The 23,273-nt window shown below is 30.1% G+C and overlaps 1 protein-coding gene across 1 annotated transcript in view; it reads left to right on the top strand.

Moving 5' to 3' along the window:
- Positions 1 to 23,273, top strand: part of LOC111617823 (C-Jun-amino-terminal kinase-interacting protein 3-like) — a 211,657-nt gene that overhangs the window by 31,081 nt on the left and 157,303 nt on the right. Inside the window, exons 5-8 of the mRNA XM_023359134.1 lie at positions 3,295 to 3,454; positions 3,567 to 3,723; positions 6,065 to 6,200; positions 19,158 to 19,249. Coding sequence (XP_023214902.1) covers positions 3,295 to 3,454; positions 3,567 to 3,723; positions 6,065 to 6,200; positions 19,158 to 19,249 — 545 coding nt within the window. The remainder of the gene's footprint in view (positions 1 to 3,294; positions 3,455 to 3,566; positions 3,724 to 6,064; positions 6,201 to 19,157; positions 19,250 to 23,273) is intronic.

The following is a 23,273-nucleotide window of genomic DNA, read 5'->3' as shown; positions in this document are numbered from 1 at the left end:
TTCATCCTCTGCCACTTGACTTGACAAACCGATCCCACCTCACAGGATCAAAAGAACAAAAACGCCATCCAGTGAAAGAGTGGGCAGTTTCCGCCAAACTGTTGCCGGAAAAAGAGGTACGACCATGTCCTACCTCTGGCTACCCACAAACTATTTGGCGACAGACTGTCGCCTCTCTGTCGACATCAGTTTCTCGGATGTCATTTCGACCTCCACCAAAACTTATTTGTGCTTGTCAACATACACCAGCAATTGTTCAAATTTATAATAATATAACCAAATATTTGGTCTTTCACCAATGTATGTTGTATGTGTCGACATTCACTGGAGAATATCGACATTCTCTAATTTCGGTCTTTCACAGTAACATATATATATATATATACACATAGATACTTGCTTTTTTTCTTTCCTTAAGGAAATGTCTGTAGCAAGAGATCATGTCCAAAATGCCTTGCTTTTCCACTCCTTTCAAAATCTGGATCATTTGCTACAGTTTGATCAACAATTTCAGTTATTGTTACCAAACTTTTACTAAGAAAATCTGTAGCAAGTTCTTTGGGTTCTTTATTTACAGAATCACTATTTACTAGTTCTACATGAATTCCTTGTTTTTCCAGTTCTTGAAGGTTGTTGTCAGTAAGGCTCTCACCAGAAACCTGCAGTAATTTACTTTATTATTTAACTGATGAAGATCATTAAAGACAATTGAAAACATTTTTATATTAAATATACAAATCAATGAAATGTTATGGTAATTTGAATCAGTGTAAATTTTGAGATTTTTTAGATTTCAAGCAGACTGCATTATATTGAATCAACATTAATCAAGGCAGCGCTAAGCGGGGTCTTATTGTATTATTATTCTTATTATTATTTTTTTTTTTTTGTGCATTTTTTTTGAACAGGAACTTACTCACTAACTAAACTAACCTACTATAACCTAGGACAAATCTAACAAGACGACTAAAGCTAACAAACTCTAATCTAATTTAACCTAACCAGAAACCAAGCTAAGAGTCCCTAATCTAACTTACAACTAGGATTAACTGAATTTAGACTGAAAAAGAAGACAGAATTAAACAGACAGAACAGACAGAAAGAAAATAGACAGTAACAGACAGAAAATAAGAATTAAAATACAGGTATATTTCGCCTTACGTCGGTAATTGGTTCCAGGAGAGGTGACTTAAGTCAAATTTACATGTCACTACTATGCTAAACCACAAATAACCATTCCCAGTTCTGTATTTAATTTATAAATGCATTTTTAATAATATATGGTTAATAATAATCTATTTTAAGCTTACAAACAAATAAATTTTAGTTTTTAATATAGTACAGAAAAAAGTAATCTGAATTTATGAATTCATGCACATACAGTACATACTTGTAAATGTACATGTTTACAATTTGGTGACGTTTACAGTACTGCACATCGCAGACTCTTTATTTGTGAATGTGGTTTGCTCTAAAACATTATAAAATAAGATGATTTTGCAAGGTTAAATAACAAATACAGTTATTAAAATTATTTTGCAACAGTAGAAAATAAACTAATTTATATTAAATTTACTAATATCAAGTGGTGCTGACAACGACGCCAAATGGTAGATATTGGAGCTACTGTGGAAAACATAAATATTGAGCACTTAAAGTACCGCTAAATAAGACGACAGCACAGAAACACAGATGTTTTCATGTTTTGTTCTCTAGGATTTATGATGATGATATTAACATTTACTGTAAATGTACATATTTTAATATGATTTTATGTGCTTAACACTTTTCTAGTGATATTACGACTTCAATATTTGTGGCGGACGGACATAAAGTCGAATAAAATGACTTAAACTTGGTTTTTATTTTTCCATATATTTTTTGACAAACAACGTATAATCGAGAATGACATAACTCAAGATATACCTGTACAAAGTTGAAAGACAGCTATATACCAACAATTAAAACAAAGCAAGGGAAAGCTAATTGCCATTTGTGTCCCCAGAGTGAGTGCTCTTAAGAGCCCCACTAAGGGATATGAATGCGAGTAGATGATGGAACATTGTATGCATATGAATGAGTTGGTGTGGGTTGCAAGGAAGTTGTACCCTTCAAGAATAGCAGCTCTCATTAAACCATCCCTAATGTGATTGTTTCTTTTGTAGCGAAAAACTAAGTGAAGTGGTGTTTGATTCTCCTGAATACCATAGTCACATTGTGGATTGTCCCCAAGGTTAAATCTATGGAAGTATTGCTTAAAGTTACCATGTCCTGTAAGTAGCTGAGTGAGGGTGTAACTAGGGTAAAAGTGGCAAAGAATAGTGTCAACCTTGGGGATGAAAGTGTAGGTGAGCCTACCAGTGGTGTCATGGTCCCAACTGTCTTGCCAGAGAATGAAGATTTGCTTCTTGACGTGATTGTTGACGTAGAGGTAGGAATGTTACTGAAAGTACTAGTGACTGAAAACTTTGCTGCATGTTTGGCAAGACAGTCAGTGATCTCATTGCTGAGAACCCCCGCATGACCCAAGACCCATTGGAAATCTATTCTAATGTTGTTGTCTAAATGTCTGAGAATGTGGTGTATGAGATGGATGAGTTTTAAGTGGCTATCAGATTTTGCAATCCTGTGTAAAGCTACCCTACTGTCAGAATAAATGCAATAGTATAAGTAGTGTCTTTTGTCTTTTCTATGCCTAATGTGAATTAAGCTCATATAAATAGCTAAAGTTTTTATCTATGCTATTGAGCAGTGTGTACCTAGGCGGAAGCAAGCATTGTGAAGCTCGCAGACTAAGTCAGAGTAAACTATAAAAGCAGCACCCACATCATAACCCATGTTGGAACCATCAGTGTAAATCCTAAACATGGGATCACCTGGATCTTCGAAGTAAACGTCAGGGGCAAGCTGATGGGAAGGGTGGTAATTGTAAGTCAGGAGGGTATTTTTGTCGATCCTGAATTTTTTGATATCATTGATCAAGGTCAAACTGAGGGGAATCTTACCTACTTGACTTAGACCATAACAGATTTCAAATAAATTTTAGATTATATTTTATAAATTGTTTAGGCAAAGAGGAATTTATATATGTTTTTAGTTCATTATATGAGAATTTATCAACTAATAGTCTATTCAGTCTTAAATATAAATATTATATTTAATTTACCATATTTATTTTTATTTTCAAATTATAACATATTTTAATTAAAATGATTTTGAATCTAAAACTTGTTTCTTCAAATAAAATATTTATTACCTTAAATAAGTGTTTTATTTAAATTTTAAATATTTTAGGCAAGGTTTAAATTTTTCTGGATTACGAACAGAATCATCGTTATATTCAAATTCATTAAACACTCCTACTAAATCAATAGTAAGTCTTGTTGATTTTCCCAGTATTGTTTCACCTAATGCTAGTTCAAGCTCAAATACTAGTTTGAAAAGTGAACTCCAAGTAAGTTATATTTTCTTATGATGATACAGTTAACAATATTTTTATAATTAAATATTGAAACTTAAGATTTTATACTAAAATAAGTTATGTAATGTGTATTTATATATTTTAGGATCTTCAGTCTTCATCAGCAGTTACTTCACCAACTAGTACGAATGCTGAGTCAAGAGACTCATTACTGAAATATTCTCGAAATCGAAATAAAGAAACATCAGAGAAGGGACAACTAACTGACATTATATTACAGAGTGATCGAAGTACAGCTACAAGTAAGTTTATAAATTATTGTTTAAAAACTTTTTTAATCATATATAATTCTTTTTAATAAAATTGCAAATAGGAAAAAAATATTTGCAATTAATGATACCAGTCATCCTAAATACATTACTAAACATGCTTTATTATATGTGTAATTTTAAAATGTTATACATAAAATAAATTCATTTACTTAAAAATATGAAATAACACAATGAAAAAATTAGATGTTACTTTATTTTTTAATTAATTATCAAGTTGATTCTAATATTTGAAAATCAAATTTAAATAAATGAAAAATGTATAAAATAATTAGTAGATGAGCTGGGTATTGCCCAGGCAAAAATTAACAACAAAGATTAAGATTATTAGATTATTTTGTACTTCTATCCCTCATTATTTCAGCTTTTATGCTTGCCAGAGATAAGGTATGTTTTTGTTTTTGTTACTGCATTGCTTCATGGAGGTAACTGAGAATGTCAATATGATAGCTTCATGGACAAACTTATAACACACCAGACCTTTCACATAAAAAAGTTACAAGCATTGTCTTCCTCTTGAATCTGTCAAGGAAAAATGTTTTTGCCTATGGGAATAGGCTAATTTATCCAATTTGATGAGGTGTGTTGACTCACCCCCGTATTCACCAACACGAGTTAGAGTTAGAGTTAGGGTTAACTCTCGAGTTACTGGTAAATTGGTATTCACCAACTCCGAATCTCGAGTCAAACACAATAACCCTAACTCTAACTCTAACTCTAGAAAATCGGCGAGTAGACGATAACTCTAGGTTTGACGCCTGCGCAAAGCGGTCTATTTCAGAGAAAAATGGCGACATTCGACGAAGACGAAGCCGAGATGCTAGAAAATCTGAAATATTTAGATTATATAGATCGTATGAAACGAAGAAGTCGGCGGATTATTTCTCCAAGAAGAAATGACCTCGAACAATTGGACGATTACGACTTTCTATGTCGATATCGTTTGCCAAAAGAGAGCGTAAGAAACCTATTAGAACGAATTGGTTTCCTCCTCCTGTTTTAAATAATTCGGCTTTTTTTTTGTGCCTGTTCTTTCACGGCTTTCTTTTTTAAATTCTTATAACAGTCCAATAACTGTTTGGTTTTTCTAAGGGTGACACCCGGGATACCATTGAATTCCTTTGTTAGTTCTTCCCATGTGCCTCTCTTCTGTTTGGAAGAAATCGCATTTGTTTTCTTGTTTTCAATGATCGATTTATATTTTTCGACTAATTCAAGTAGAATTTCCTTCTCAAAATTAGAAAAGTTACGGCGTGCACTGCTTTCCATTTCACTTTCCGCCATTTTCTACACGTGTTTCTATTCTATTCTATTCGTCTCCTCCCTGGTTCATACACGTGTTTGCTTTCAACCAATCAAAACTCTGCTTACGAAAGAAGACTTGTTTAATCTCGAACTCAGGATTGTTTTAAAATATTAACTCTAGAGTAGCGAAACTCTAGAGTTAAATTTTTATCTGAATACGAAAGAAGAGTAACTCGTAATCTGACTTCGAGTTACATCTAAACTCGAGTTCGTCAACTCTCTGTTTAACTCGCGTTGGTGAATACGAGTTGTACAAGAAACATTAGGTTTTGCCATCAATAATCATTCTGTTTAAAATATATGACTTTATCAACTTTTTCAGTTAGTTCTCTGCTGATGAATGCTTTTTCTTTGCATTGCTTAACCTGTTTCTTTGAACACATTTTCTAGTTTTCATGAACAGTGATGTGTATAGACAATTTCCAAAGTGCTGACTAGATTGCATATTGATTGTCTGGTTTGATCTCTTTGAAAACTAGGAAAATCATTTCTCCATTTTTGCTAAAGCTGATCTGTGTGGATAAAGATCATCCTCTGTTGACTCAGTTTTTTTTAAAACATTTATGCCATTTGTACACATTAAATGTTTTAATGAAGTTTTTACTAAGTTTGGCACAGAATATAATTTTGATTCACTATTCATCATGTATTCAAAATTATATTCTGTGCCAAACTTAGTAAAAACATTTTGACTCATCATGTAGTGAGTCAAAATGTTCATTCCAGAATTCTAATAGTGCACACTTATATACTCCAATATTTTGGTATTTTGTGTTTTAATCCATCCAAGTGCAGCAGATTGTCAAACGATAATGAAATGTTTAAGAAAATTGTTTAAAGCATGTACTCACAATTACTAGGAAACATCAAAATTTTGCTTTATTTTTGCTTTACTAGTTTTATGTATATATGTATAAACATCAGTTAAAATTTTAAAATTTATCATGCTTGCTTATTTAATTATTTATTTATTCATTCATTCATTTAAATTTTTGAATGTAAATTTTAGAAGGTGGTTGGATAGATGGATTTGATTCAGATATTAGTGATATTGCACAGCCTGGATTTTCTACCAGTCCAGAATTAGAAGATATTGAAGATATTTCACAAGATTTGAGTTTTGGACCTGAAACAACTCTTAAAAGGTATCTTATGTTTACAATTATGAACATTTATTAAGTTAATAGGATCTGTATTTGTTTTAGAATAGTGTAATTGAATAATACAAATATCTTTCATTCTATTCTTAGAAATTTTAAAGAAATATGAAGTAATCAATTTAGAATGACCAAAACTAAACTTGACCAACTCAACAATACTCCAGAAATCTTTATAATTGTAATGTTTGGGTAGAAATTTATACTAAGTCATTACTTAGATTGTGTTTGGGTTATGCAAATTTTAGAGGTTTTACATCATAATTACAGTTAATAGTACTGCCATTCAAAAATTTCAAATAGAAGCACCAGAATGTAATGTTATCAACAGGAAAATCACTGTGAAAAACTCATAGGGTATAAGAATGGTTTTTCTAGATCTGAACATGATGACACGATTGTGAATTAAAGTATAGTCAGGCCATTAGTCTCCATCCATCAGTTAACATTACCTCAGTAAAATTCTAGCCACTCCACTCTTTTACACTACTATTGATGCATATTCTAAGTGGAGATTGCATAATGTAACTGGGATCAGGTCTGTTTTGAAGATTCATTTCCACATTCAATTTTATTTAAATTGGACAATAAATAAACTTTTCTACTTTACAGACTTTCAAAAAAAAAAAGAATATTTGGTTGTTATGAAATGTTAATGTAGTTCTAAGTTCATTTTTGTTTTGGAGAATTTGTTGAATCTTGAAAACATTTTTTTTTTTTCTAAAAATCCATACACAAACATTCTCCATGGTTACGCAAAAACAAATTTAAATTTTTACACCCTGAATGAATAAACATTTATTTATATTGTATTTAGTTGTATTGGAACAAATGTTTGGCATTTAACATTAAAAACTGAAATTTAATTCTAAAAAGGAGTGAAAAGACATCTCTATACAAAAGTTCAAAATTCTTTAATGGAACAATCTGTGTGCATGACCCTTTTGACGACTGTTGTAAAATGACACCAATTGTATGCAGTGTCATGCTGTGGGAAGAGATTGAAGCACCACATTCTCTCATCATATTGAACATATATATATAATTTGTTGTTTGAAATTTAGTATAGATTTAGTTCCATATTAATTTTCATATAAATAAGGCCCATTTAGCACCCACAGGACACTAAGACTTGTCTTGTTTTCAGGCCCACCATAGGTTGTGGGACAGATGAATGGTGAGAGATTTAACCCAATGTATCCGGGATACACCATCCTCAAAATTCCTGGGTGTTTTGGCTGTCGAGATTTGAACACAGGTCTTCAGAGTGATAGACTGATACTAATTATCTTGACCATTCAGACAAATACAACATTATTTATTTAAAAGTAATTCCAATTACAAATAGAAGCATTTATATCAAAATCTTATTTTTCATTAAAATTTTCTTAGTACTGTGTTTGAATTTATTTTAAGAAATTAAACAAAGAGCATAAAGTAATAAGTTCTCAAAATAAAATTCTTTTTTTTCCAATTTATAGCAAAAAAGATTGTATATTTAATAATTTATTAAGAATTCCAATTAATAAAGTAAGTAGAATGCATGTAATAATTTATGATTAATAATTGTTCATATAAAATTAATACACAACTCTTAAAACTGGATGCATAAACATACAAGCATGTCAAAAGACCAGAATATCCAGCATCAAAAGAATATTTTAATAACTAAATGAACATTTTTGATCATTTTCGTTGGTCATTGTCGGATTTCAAAATGACAAAACATCAGTTTTATTTGTTGGGACCGTGTGTCAGAGGACATATGTATTAAAATAATTAAAACAACATCTATGTAAAGATGGGAAGGTGATGTCCATCAGTTAACCTCAAAAAAAGGACTTCCAAGACTGCAAAATTATCTCTGTCTTTGAAATTGATGGCAGTTGCTTTGTATATATATCTAGTTTTTCAAGATGTTTTAAGATGGGTCATATTCCAAGCTGTATATAAGATGTGTGCTTCTTAAGGGTGACATGAACATCATTCTTTGTGGTGAAGGCTGCTTGTATGGTGGTCAGTAGATCCTTTTTAATTGAATTCATATGCTGTTTGAGCAAAAAGTTTAATGAGCATGTAGTGGTACCTATAGATGCCCTTTTTTCATGAATCTGTTAGCTACTATAGGAATAGAATATACTCTAGGAAAATGTTTTTATCAGTAGGACCTTTTGCATTTTTGAGTAAGATGTGACAATGACACACACAATTTCACCAGCTTGGAAATCCTTCTTTGATGTACCCTACATTGATGGTCGTCGCACCTTCCTCATCGTTATGTAGGCCTTGTTTAATTTATTATTTTGATATTACGATATTTACCACACCAAGCTGTAATTCCTCATACTTATCATGTATTGACTAATGTATTGTGAAAGAAATTAGCATCTCACACTTATACAAATTTTGTAAAATTATACTTTGATATGAAATAATAATGTTTGCTTCATACGCTATGAAATACAAATTACTATATTGAAATAGGTATTTTTTTTTTTATATGTTTAAAACTTGTTTGTTTTAAATTAAACAGCTTGTCACCTTTATTGGCTTTTTTATATTGATTGCCTGTACGTTTTCGACACTCAATGAAAATAAAACTCAGGAAGTTGCTTCTCAATTAAAGCCAAAGATTGAAAATGAAGAAATAGGAAAAGACACAAAACCGATTGAAAATAAAATGTTTGATTCTTTAAATAAAGGTATTTAAAGTTAAAATTTAAATTATTTAAAATATTATATATTGTTAATTTTAAATTAATAAGTTAGATAAAGAAGTTAAAAATCAAGAAACGATTGATTCGAAACAAATAGTGAAAGAAGTTGCACAAAATGTAAAAGAAGAAAAAAAAGATAAAGGTAATTTAGCATTTTATTTTTATTGATTATAAGAAGAAAACTATAAAATAACAAATATATATGAAACTTTTTCTTTCTCTGTACACAATAAAAGGCCCTTCTTTGTATGCCCATTATAAGTTTGGCAATGCTCACGTTGGGACACTGGGTATCAGGAGATAGGGCTCAACCTATCCAGATCAAACCACCTATGAAAATTTATGAAATTCTATCTTGTATCAGAGTCATGTCTTCAGAGTGTAGGCCGACACTTTTATCATTTTGTCTATCTGGCCATCATGTTTTTCTACTATATAACTTCACAGTATACNTTAATTTTTTCATAAAAAATGTTTAAATATATATATTGTTTCATATTATAGCTCTTATTTGGCTAAGTTTTTTTCAAGTACCTCTTTGCAAAATTGAACCACAATAGATTCTCATTAGATAAAACAAATTTATTTAAATTTTATTCCAAATAATATGAACATTTTATAAAATGATGTTTTTGTTATTTTTAATGCTGACCTCTACTCCTCTAGCATAAATGGTCATTGATATATAAACATTTATATACAAACAATGAAAAAAACTCTCAATTAAAAAAGTGGCATTTGTTACTTGAGGTAAAACTGTTATTAACTCTCATTATAAGAAGAATTACATTTTGGACTGATATTAGTATTGTAGGAATTAAATAATTTAGAATATAAAACTGAATTTATAATGATAATTTAAATTTAAATACAAAATTTATACAAAATTAAAAACTTTTTAATAGGCTATTGAATGAAAACAATTTTCGTGAATGCTAAATTATTTATTTAAGTGAATGAAGTTTATTGTATAGTAGGGTTTGTAAATTTACCGACTTTTTCATTTACTGGTAATTTGGTAAATGAAAATGTGAATACTGGTTTACCGGTAATTTACTGGTAAATTTTTGAAAATTGTTCTAGCATGCTTAACATAACATAAATTTATGTTTAAAATTTTAATTTAAAAAAAAAAATCTATGCTTCTTCTATTCCAAAGTACAGTATTTATCATATTTTGATTTATGCCAAATAAAAATGCAAACTGAAAGAAAATTTGTTGTTATGATTATTTAAATCATAATAAAATAATTTAGTTAATAATTAAGCATTCTTTCATCTTTAATTCAGGTTCAGGGTTGCATTAAATGTTTCATAAGAGATGATTTTTTCTTTATTTGTGTGTGTAACTTTAATGTATTTGTTATAGTTGTACCTTACTTTTTTAATAAAATTTTAGCTATTATTGCTATTTCTTGTGCTAATATGAAATGACAATAAAAGTAGTTTTGGAAATGTAATGTTATATTGGGCTGCAATATGAAAAAATTGTAGACCTATAAATTCCCACTGTCACCCATCTGTCTTTTCTTAGTCTCAACAATGGAGTTAGATGAAAAATGAGACAAGATATGGAAACCTTAGGGGTAGGAGGTTCCAATTAACTACAGAAGAACTTCTGATGCAAACCGGAAATCATGTTATTTCAATTCAAAAATTTTCCCTTGAAAGGAGTTAGATACATGACTGGCATTATTCTATTGCTAACAGGAAAAGTATGATGTACAGGGGCAAGTTACTAATAACTTGAGGAGGAGTGCATATAATTTAAATTAAATACAGTACAGTGGTACCTCAGTATACGTCTGCTTTAGAATACGTCCAATTCAGAATACGTCCTGTTTGGATGAAACAAATTTTGCTCGGTATACGACTTTTGTTCGGTATACGACATAATTCAATTATACGCGCCATCAATGAACAAGTAACGTAACACTATCGGTATACTAGACCAGACTAGACGTTCGTGGTGCAACGGTTTATAACTTTGTTAAATTTCTTCTGATTTTAATTCGTAAGTAAAATTTTATTATTTTTATTAATCACAAATCACAAAAAGGCAAATGAAAAGCGACAGAAAACTAAAAAAATGACTAGAATTACAATGGAACTGATGAAAGAGATTGTTGAGAAATACGAAGGTGGCACGCGTGTTCGAGATTTTAACTGTTGCCTACTGTATTCCGAGAACGACGATATGAACAATCACGAAAAATAAAGACATTATTAAATCTGCTAANGTGTACATGATTTTTTTCATACGAATGTAATGAAAATATATTTACTTCGCATGTGCATTTTTTTCGTTTGAATTTTATATTTATTCCATGTTTTTATTTTATGTTAGATTTTCAATGTTCTATTTTGTTATAATTGAGGAAGATCATTTAAAACGATTGGAAACATTTTATGGTATTAAAAATAGTTTGTTGGATTGATAAAGGTGCAATTTTTAACTTATTCACTATCCAGTATATAGTTTATTTTATGATCTAAATCATGTTTCATACTGCATCTTGCCCTCCTTAGACAAAATACTGTGTGTGTCTTTCATGTAATGCCATTTCTATGTATCTACTAAAGATAGAAGAGTATAAAGACTTTATATATATATATATATATGGTCTAAGTCTCATATGGTCTTGTATATATATATGTTATTGTGAATGACGATATCTGGCGAATGTCAACATTCTATGGTGAATGTCAGCATTCACACAGTCATTTCGTGTATGTATGAAATATTTGCTAAATATCATTATTTCTCACTTACACCGGCAAATGTTGACATTCAGCATTCACTGATGGTGAATGTTAAATAAAAATATTTTTATTACATTAAGACAAAAATGTAACTTTTTAATATGTCAAAATAGGAGAAAGCTTAAGTAACACCACATGTAGATAAAGTTTTGAACCTAAAACAATAGTACATTCTTAATCAGAGAAGAAAATAATACAATAATAAACTTACACATAAATTATGTGATTAATGTTATACAATCTTATATATTGCAACAAATTAAACTGTTGTGACACTGAATTGCACAAGAGTCCCTTGCTTTTACAGCTGCATTTGTTCGTGGAATACTTCTTTTTGCAATGACAGTGTGTATAGCATTGCCCTCCACTTTTGGAATTAGCTGCAGCTGCTTCTCTCAGCGATATTTCTTGAGAAGAAATCTTGTCTATAGAAAGTAACTTTTCTTTACAAATTACAAACTGATTACGTTATTATGTGATCACGAACTAATCTGTTAATAGTTTCTTTTATTCGGATATTGCCGATGCCTTACTGACTACCCCTTTCATCCTCTGCCACTTGACTTGACAAACCGATCCCACCTCACAGGATCAAAAGAACAAAAACGCCATCCAGTGAAAGAGTGGGCAGTTTCCGCCAAACTGTTGCCGGAAAAAGAGGTACGACCATGTCCTACCTCTGGCTACCCACAAACTATTTGGCGACAGACTGTCGCCTCTCTGTCGACATCAGTTTCTCGGATGTCATTTCGACCTCCACCAAAACTTATTTGTGCTTGTCAACATACACCAGCAATTGTTCAAATTTATAATAATATAACCAAATATTTGGTCTTTCACCAATGTATGTTGTATGTGTCGACATTCACTGGAGAATATCGACATTCTCTAATTTCGGTCTTTCACAGTAACATATATATATATATATACACATAGATACTTGCTTTTTTTCTTTCCTTAAGGAAATGTCTGTAGCAAGAGATCATGTCCAAAATGCCTTGCTTTTCCACTCCTTTCAAAATCTGGATCATTTGCTACAGTTTGATCAACAATTTCAGTTATTGTTACCAAACTTTTACTAAGAAAATCTGTAGCAAGTTCTTTGGGTTCTTTATTTACAGAATCACTATTTACTAGTTCTACATGAATTCCTTGTTTTTCCAGTTCTTGAAGGTTGTTGTCAGTAAGGCTCTCACCAGAAACCTGCAGTAATTTACTTTATTATTTAACTGATGAAGATCATTAAAGACAATTGAAAACATTTTTATATTAAATATACAAATCAATGAAATGTTATGGTAATTTGAATCAGTGTAAATTTTGAGATTTTTTAGATTTCAAGCAGACTGCATTATATTGAATCAACATTAATCAAGGCAGCGCTAAGCGGGGTCTTATTGTATTATTATTCTTATTATTATTTTTTTTTTTTTGTGCATTTTTNGACATCGTATCAGAAGCAATTATTTGCGAGAAAGCTAAAAAGATACACGCTGATCTCATGAAAAATCAAGCAGGAACTAGCCAGGAAAGCGAGGTGTTTAAAGCCAGCCATTTTTTTACGTGAGAACGGATTAATCATTTTTACATTACTTCTTATGAGAAAGGTTGGTTTGGTATATGTCCAGTTCGGTATAAGTCCAAACATCGGGAACGGATTAAGGTCGTATACCGAGGTTCCACTGTATATTAAAATATGATTATAAATTGCAGCCTGGCATTGTGACGATGTCACAATAAATAATTGCTTATTTATCTTTGACACAAACTATAATTAAATGCATTTGATAGTTTAGTTCTGTTTGTTAATGTATGAAGTTTTTATGACAACAATAAACAACTAACTTGAATAAATGTTGGAGTATTTAAAAGAAAAAGTGTAAATATGGCAACTACTTTGGAACAGAGGAAGTATAATATAAATATTTGATATGCTGAAATATTTTTACATGTATATATAAAAAGTACCAAGTTATAATAAAAATCAATAGTAATGATAGTTTTAAAGTTACATATTTTAAAACCTTAAAGTAAATGAAATTATATTTGTGTCATGCTTCCAAAGGAGGATACGTTCATCCAGGGGATTATGCATCTTCGGGTTTGTAATTTATATACATTTTTAAAATATAATTAATATTTTAATTTTTACTAATTATTATTTCATTATAAATTAATTATTTCTTATGTTAACAGATAAAGTACTTTTAGAAAATATTTTCTTTATTTTAATTATTACTTATAACTTCAATTTATTTCTTCATTGTAACATGTAAATGCAAGAGTCTTCATAAAATAATTTTTTCAGACATTAATTATTAGTATTGTTATTAGTTATTTTATCAAAGCAGTCTTCAAATTTATGCATGAATAATTTACATTATTAAAAAGAAAAATAATTTATCAATGTAATTGTAAATGACTTTTTGAATTTTCTTTCAGAATGGTTCTAACTTCGGTTTCATAAAAATTTTATGATTGTTTTCAGTTGTAATATATTAATTATAAAAACAAAACAGTATTTTTGCAAACATAAACTTTATTAAAAATTTGATTATTAATTGAATGATATATGATTCAATTAATATATTCCTTAGATAAAATATGTTTTGATGCAGCTTTTACAGTAAGCAAACAAAAAACTTTTTCCAAGTAAAAAAATGCCTTTGACTTTATGCTAAATTAAATATGCTGATTTTAAATCTGAACTCAGATTTTTCTATCTTTATCTAGATCTTGAAATTTTTATATTCACAAGAAAATACTCTTAACCAAATCAAAGACAAGTCTGCCCAAGAGGGACCACCATTTATTCTGCGTTCCAGACTATACACATATACATTCATGGCGACAGGCCTTTTTAGGCTTCATGCTACTAGAGATAAAGTCCTTTATCTCTGGTAGCATGAAGCCTAAAAAAGGAAGTCCTGTTGCCACGAATGTGTATGTGTATAGCCTGGAACACAAAATAAATGGTAGTCCCTCTTGGGTAGACTTGTCTTCGATTTAGTTAATAATAATCTCGCCATCGGACAGAAAAATCAACAAAAAGAAAATACTCATTTGTGTGTAAATAACTTTTATTTATCTGTATTTTAATATTATGATGTAAGTGATTACAATCCATATGGTATTAATCACATAAAATATTTTATATTTCTCTTAAGCTTACAAAGTACAAGTTAGCATATGAATTATCAGCCTATCCAAATGAGATAAAAAGAGTTAGGCACCCTAGTGTGCTACCAGTCATGTTTCAGATTTAACAAAAGACAAACAAGAAATCTTACAAAACAAGGAAGTCCCAATGAGATGTCTTATGTGAAGTTGTACTTTGTAAGCTTGAAAGAAATATCCTTAGATATTTCACAGAAACTTCATATTATACAAAAGATATATGGATGATGTGTTCATAATTTTGGAGGAATAATTAAAGAGTTCAAGACACTTTAAAAATGGTCAACAACAACAATGACAGTTTGAATCTAAAATTGGAACAAAAGAGTTTTACTTGTGTTCACTTTTTAGATATTAATATTTGTTTTAAACAATGAGATATATATACTAGTGCAAAGGTTACCAACTTAATTTTATCAAGGAACCCTTTTCACCTTAATAAAAAAAATATTGGAACCCTGACAATAACAAATGTTGAAACCCTGCAGATATCAACAAATTAAAGCATACTAAGTAGCCACTTTACACCAAAACAGAAAATAAAACTACAATTAAAAATAAAATCAGAATTAATTAAATAAAATTGTTTTAAAGTTTTACTGATTTGATTTCAATCTTTTAAAAGTTGTTTTGAAATTTTTAAGTTGTAAATAAAATTTATTTTAAAATTTATGTTATGGTGACAGAACATTTTGCTTTAATATATATACATATTTAACAATTGTATTTTTATTTATAAGTTGAATTCTTTGTAGGGCTATGGTTTTTTCAATGATTTTTTAGCTTTAGTTTGTTTTACTGTTTTTATGATTTTCATTATTTTGTCAAATAGTATATCACAATTTCAATTTGTTCTGTTGCTGATAAATAAGTTTCCACTATTTATAAAGCTATAAATATTTTTAGCACATGTATAGTCTGTGATTGAGTTCTTGTTGATGATCCAAATCTAAAACAATTATACCTCACATCCCAAACCTGTATTGACACATTCATACATCACTAGACTCAATAGATTTTTATTGGCGGAACCCTAGGGTTTTGTGGAACACAAGTTGGGAACCCATGCACTAGTGTATATATCAAACCAATAAATTAATCCCACAATGGTCAAATGACCCAACAAATATAAACTTTCAACATTCAGAGCACTAATTAGAAGAGCCTTTATATTGCTCCAATATACAGGACAGAATAAAAGAAATCAATAGAATCAAAGCAATAGCAACAACATTAGGATAATAAGCATTCACAATAGATGGACTCATCAACAGTTTTGAAGAAAACAAAGATAAAACTCTAAAATGATAAATTGAATTAATAAGGGTTTACATACAATAAAAGGCTGAGTTATATCATGAACAAATTGGTTATCTACAAAAGCTTGAAGATAGTGTACAAAAGAGCATTTAATATTTATAACCTGTTAAGAAATGATAAAGAAAACTTAAGAAAGAAGAACAACTGGAGTATACAAAATAGTCTACAAGAACCAACAATTAATGGTCAGAAAAGAATAAGCTGGATTCTTTGTAGGGCTAAATGTTACATAAAGAAACCTCATGATATGTCTCAAAGAACAAAAATGCACTGTTGAAAAAGGCCATACTAATACAATATTGGCAACATTGTCACAATTAGAAAGCTTGAATGTAAAGTGGGATGAAGCGAACTTTGTGAAAGCAGTACTCTCTCCAACTCTTGTAATGAAATGGAAAAAATAGAAATATATAAGAGCAAAATTAATGACCAATGCCTGAACACCGGGGATACAAATGCATTGTCCTTGGTATTCTTCTTCTTGGTGCCATATCAGATTCCTGATGTCGGCGACACCTGGCGTAGGTTAGTAAGTAGTTAGTAATGTGCCAAGGTGTTACTAGGGAAAGTTATTATCCAGAGTGGTTTCCTGTTGCCTGCTCTGGGGCACAATGTTATGCGAGGGGAACGAATACCTTCCGGGAGGACTTTTATGGGAAATGGCCTCTTATTTAGTCGTTATCGGCAAGGAGAANTTTATTTCTATTTTTGCATTTTGAAATGTATAATAAAGTTTGTGATTATTGCAAGGAACATTTTTTACCTAATAATTTTTTAATACTATTAATTTGTGATACATAATATATTATTTTTTCTGCCATAATAACTAACTTTGTTCTGTACCCCTAAACAACCTATCATGTACCCAGGTTGGGAATTGCTGTACTATATTAATAATGTATTTTTTCATACATAATCGGTTATCCAAAAAATTGATTTTCCAAACATCCCCAGTCCCCAATTGATTTGGATAATCAGTGCTCTACTGTATATATATAGTAGAGTGTTGATTATCCAAACAAATAATGAAATTTTTACTAGTTGGTAGTAAAGATCTCCAATCATAGAGACTTCTCAAACAATCCAAAATTTTCTTTATATATATAAAGAAAATTTTGGATTGTTTGAGAAGTCCCTACGATTGGAGATCTTTACTAACAACTAGTTTTAGTAGAAGATATTTGATTGATGAATTAATTAAATGTGATGATCTACAATAAGATAAATGTAATAGCCTGGTTAGTATACAGATAGATCAAGAATGCACTGAAACAATTAGCAAAAATTATGAAACTTTATTACATAAATTGCTTTAATTCTGTTGTTGCATTATCAGTTATATTGAAATATCACTTGTGCAATGTTCAAAGAAAGCTATGCTTAACTTTTCCAATAAATTTGAAGACATGGGACTATGCATATCAGAGATGCCAATGTAGTAGCTTGCAATAGCTGTAAACATACATACACTAAACTATCACAGAAGATATCAGTTTTAAGTGTATCTGTAGTGTTAAGTGTTATATCTGTAGTATTTAAGTGTTAAATGTATCATCAAAAAACCTCATACAATGTATGAGGTTTTTTGATGTTTGTTATATATATTCCTTTATTGAGTTCAAATATTACAGGATATGAATGCTAAACAGTACATAATCTTTGTAATTATTTTGCTGGCTCAATACAAAGCCCTTGAAAATGGTCCTCTTTATGGACAAGGCACATTTCACAAATTCTCTTTATGGACAAGGCACATTTTACATTAACAGAGTAAGTAAACATCAACAGTTTTTGATGTTTAGTTACTCTATTAATGGAAATGTGCTTTGCCCATCAAGAGAATTTGTCATGGCCAATTTTCATTGGCTTTGTATTGAGACATTGAAGGCACCCAGTTGGTTTGGAGTCACTAGTTCTTTCTGATGGTTTTTCTTAAGATTCTATACTATGGAAACTATAAACTATAGTTCAAACTCTTGTAGAAACTGGTAATTATAACATAAAGTACAGTACAAACAACAACAGAGGAACCTTGAGTTACTTCCAATAAACATTTAATAAGACTAACAGGAAACTACAGATTTCCAGCATTATAACCAATTGCTGTACAGAAATATTCATGCTTCCAGTAATTGCAGAAAGATGTAAAAGATTGCACTGGACAAGTATCACATTTACGATAGTGTCTTACTGTATGTGATATGAAAACAATACTTCAATATCATTTTAGTGACTACATCATATCTTGACATTTTCTTTCTTTATGGCATCTTTTTTCCAATTTTACCTCTATGGATTTCTGACTGGGGATTATCTAAGGTCAGTGTTAAGATTATTTCTATATTATAAAGGAATGAAAAAGAATTCTCTCAGAACTGTATCATTTGCTGTATGCAGTGTGTTATTGGTAATGATGCTGTATATATTAAACATTTTTCACCACTTACAGGAGTGAAATAAAGGGCCATCAACTGTCACTTTATTTCATTCCTGCAAGAGATATAAAATGTTTGATATATCCATCATCATTATCGATATTGGCATTTCTTTCAACCATATTGTAAACATTTGTTAATCATTAGTGACAGAAGGTCAACAAAGAAAGATCTGCCACTGATGACTTATTCGGAATGGGTGAAGGCAGTGGTTAGTAACTTGACTACATTTTAATTTGTGATAACACTATTATTTTTAGATCTAGTGATACTGTTCCAATATCAGATGATGATTCAATATCAGATCAGATTATTCTCAATTTTGAATATCCCAAGCAGAGGTCAAGAAGTACCTATTTCCACTCAAATCCCTTAATTACAACAATCTCTGGAGCAAGTTGAGTTTATTCATGATAAATCAGCTTATAAATATCAAAGATAAATAGTTTTAATAAATAAGCAATAATAAATATTAAGATATTTATCATTAATATTGACATTAAGTTCTAATTCATTCAATGCAAATTATTTAGAGAACACAGAAGACCAAATACTTTGTATCAAGAATTAAGTTTTCATGATAATGATGCTCTCGGTGAAAATGATGAAGGAGCTGATATTACAGGTATTTAAAAGCATGGTGAATTCTTAAATTTTAGATTTAATTTCATGTCTAGATTTTAAAATTATCAAGATAATTGTAAGCATCTGTTATTCAAAAATACAGTAAGACCCCACTTAACACTGCCTCGATTAATGCTGATTCGATATAACACGGTCTGCTTGAAGCTTTAAAAAAGTTCAAAATTTATGCAGATTCAAATTATTGCGTCATTTCATTGATTCGTATATAATACAATTATTTACAAACATGAACCAATTAGCAAAAGATGGCAATTCAGCGTAGAGCTGTACTTCCCTTAAATCTATGTTTGTTTGGTACAATTTTGGAAAAAATATAACATCATGGATGCCATAGGAAATATTGACTTTACTTTGAAAGAATTAACTGATAAATGCATGAACAGAGTGTGGAAGAAGTTATGGCTGAAGGTATCCAAGAATTCTCAATGAGAAGAACCTATCGCTATATTGTAAGATTGACCAAATTGTCAAGCTAATCGATACAGCAGGACTAGGAGATGTAGACGAGCAGGATATTGAGGTGTTACTGCAGGGTTCTGGTGAGATCCTTATCGACAATGACCTTCAACAACTGGAAGAACAAGGAATTCATGCAGAACTAGAAAATAGAGGTTCTATAAACAAAGAACCCAAAGAACTTTCTACAGATTTCCTTAGTAAAAGTTTGGGAACAATAACCGAAATCGCTGATCAAACTGTAGCAAATGATCCAGATTTTGAAAGAAGTGGAAAAGCAAGGCATTTTGGACACGATCTCTTGCTACGACATTTGCTTAAGGAAAGAAAAAAAGTGACAAATGAAACTACATGTTATTGCAAAAAAAAAAAAAAAAGAATTTCAGAAAAGGCAGGACCTTCACAAAAAATGAACTTTAGATTTCTTTGTGCATATGTTTGTGTTATTTAACATATATTACTATACAAATGAATTTAAAAATAACTTAAAAATTAAAGTAAAATCTGTTTAGTTTTGGTTGTGTGTTTCCCTCTTCCTATTTACTCTGTGTTAAAATGACTCGTTTAGTGCTTTGTTGTCTAGGAACATATCCCCACATTAAGTGGAGTCTTACTGTACATTCACATTTTTAACATAATATTTTAAGAAACAAAACTATAATAAATAACTTATTTTTAATACAAAAAAATATTAACTGTAAATGAAAATATGATAATGAATGAATATAAAAAGTTTATTCGCAATATTTTAGGCATTAACACATTGATACTTTTTGATACTGAAGAGCATTTTTAGTTTATTATCTGATTTGCTAATGGGCAACATCAAGTGAGAAACTTCATTTTTTTTGGGAGTTATACAAAGTACCATAAAATTATTTATTTTTATGTAGTAAACATTAGCTAGGTATCATGCAGTAAGATAGCATCTTATTGCTGTGTGAATTTGAATTTGATCCAAATTCTCATAACTTTTAATATATAAAATAGGTTAAAGCATTGATTCCTAAATCCTGCTCATAATAGCCATTTCAATTGTGAATGAGTTCTGCATGTACTGCAAAATTGAGGTTAGCCATATAATTATTGTGGTAATACCTTGTGTTATAAAGTTAAACCAAACTGTTTAATAAACTTTTCAGTTTGTTTCAGTATATTTATCATTGACTTTCTTGCTTTTGTGAATTGTTTTTATTTCTGAAATTGTAAATTTATATTTTCTTGTAAACAATATGTGATAATAATTAGCATTGCATTCCAGTTTTTCTACACTATAATTATATTGTTGATGAATATACTAAAGAGTTAACTTAGTTAGTGACACTGAATAACAATTTGGTATTCAAATTGTATATTATATTTTCAAATATATAAAATTTTAAAGAATAGTATAAATTTTAAATAAATATAAATACTTAAGTATTTTTATCTCTCACTTTTTTCTCTTACAATACTGAGAAATTTTTTTATTTGAAAAAGTCATATTTGAGGATTTTGATAAAATAAAATATTTTTTTGGAGAAACAGTATTCTTGAGAAGTTTTATTTTTTGAATTTTAGTAGCATGAATTATTTTTTCAGATTTTAAAAATTTATCTTGCTTTAAAATGTTTTATATTCAAAACTTTAAATTGTATTTATTATTATTATAAATGTAAAACAGTGACTTAAAGTACATAAGAATAAGATCTTATTCCAAAATAATCTTCCTCCTCATTGTAATGTGTAGGCTTAAGTAGTGGTCACACCTAATGATTTCTAGTCATGCAGGCAACTGCAACTGCAACAAACAGAAGTTGCATGCATTTTGTCATGGTCACATTGTTCATTGGCATTGCAACTCAGAAACACATGACCTTATAATAAACCAATAAAATTACAGTAACTTGTTTTCGACTACTTTCTTGAATTTACTGACAGTTTACGTTCTACTTCAGAGTTATGGAATTTTAATCACTTTTCGTATTAAAATGGCAAGCAGTTCATTTAACAATAGTTACATCTAGCAATTTTTATCTGTGCAGGCAAATGCAACTGCAGTGAGTGCGAGTTGCATACATTTGTTGTGATCACATTGTTCATTGGCATTGCAACTCAGAAACACATGACCTTATAATAAATCAACATCCACTTTGTCTGCTATCTTTTTTCTTTAATGTGAAGGAATATTGTTGGCAAATTGTGGTACTTTTTACTTAGTTCTTTAGCTATATTTAAAATAATAATGTCGTTACTAAATTAAAAACAATCAACATTTTATATTCAGAAATCTTAAAATGATACAGTACTTGCAGTTAATGGCAAGACTTTTATTTATCTCATGCCATGCCTGAACTCTTTTATTTTTCCTTGACAAAACAAAGAATTAAAACTTCACAAGCATTTGTGAGCCCAAGTAAGCTCGATCAACCTCAATTCTAATGCTGTACCAGATGATATTTTCACTTTCTGCTATGATGATAACCACTTTCAAAGTTGTCACTGTATGATATGGCTCAAAGGCATTTGCTGATTAGATGTACATTTGCAATGAGCATGAGTAGAACAAACTTTTTGTTTCTAGTTGTGGTTGAAGTTGTGCCAGTTTTTGAAGGGGTTTACTAGTTAATAGGAACAGCCATGGCAGTTGCAGTTGCCTGCACAGCTGGAAATTGTGAGGTGTGACCATGGCTTTAGTGGCCTGTTCTGTCTTAGTTCATCTTTTTTTTCAGTCTTATTTGATTCCTGATTTTANCATTATAAAATAAGATGATTTTGCAAGGTTAAATAACAAATACAGTTATTAAAATTATTTTGCAACAGTAGAAAATAAACTAATTTATATTAAATTTACTAATATCAAGTGGTGCTGACAACGACGCCAAATGGTAGATATTGGAGCTACTGTGGAAAACATAAATATTGAGCACTTAAAGTACCGCTAAATAAGACGACAGCACAGAAACACAGATGTTTTCATGTTTTGTTCTCTAGGATTTATGATGATGATATTAACATTTACTGTAAATGTACATATTTTAATATGATTTTATGTGCTTAACACTTTTCTAGTGATATTACGACTTCAATATTTGTGGCGGACGGACATAAAGTCGAATAAAATGACTTAAACTTGGTTTTTATTTTTCCATATATTTTTTGACAAACAACGTATAATCGAGAATGACATAACTCAAGATATACCTGTACAAAGTTGAAAGACAGCTATATACCAACAATTAAAACAAAGCAAGGGAAAGCTAATTGCCATTTGTGTCCCCAGAGTGAGTGCTCTTAAGAGCCCCACTAAGGGATATGAATGCGAGTAGATGATGGAACATTGTATGCATATGAATGAGTTGGTGTGGGTTGCAAGGAAGTTGTACCCTTCAAGAATAGCAGCTCTCATTAAACCATCCCTAATGTGATTGTTTCTTTTGTAGCGAAAAACTAAGTGAAGTGGTGTTTGATTCTCCTGAATACCATAGTCACATTGTGGATTGTCCCCAAGGTTAAATCTATGGAAGTATTGCTTAAAGTTACCATGTCCTGTAAGTAGCTGAGTGAGG

Source organism: Centruroides sculpturatus, unplaced genomic scaffold (assembly GCF_000671375.1).
Source record: "Centruroides sculpturatus isolate CEXI.00-Female unplaced genomic scaffold, Cexi_2.0 scaffold104, whole genome shotgun sequence".
NCBI classification, from domain to species: domain Eukaryota; kingdom Metazoa; phylum Arthropoda; class Arachnida; order Scorpiones; family Buthidae; genus Centruroides; species Centruroides sculpturatus.
This window is presented reverse-complemented; position numbering and strand designations above follow the sequence as displayed.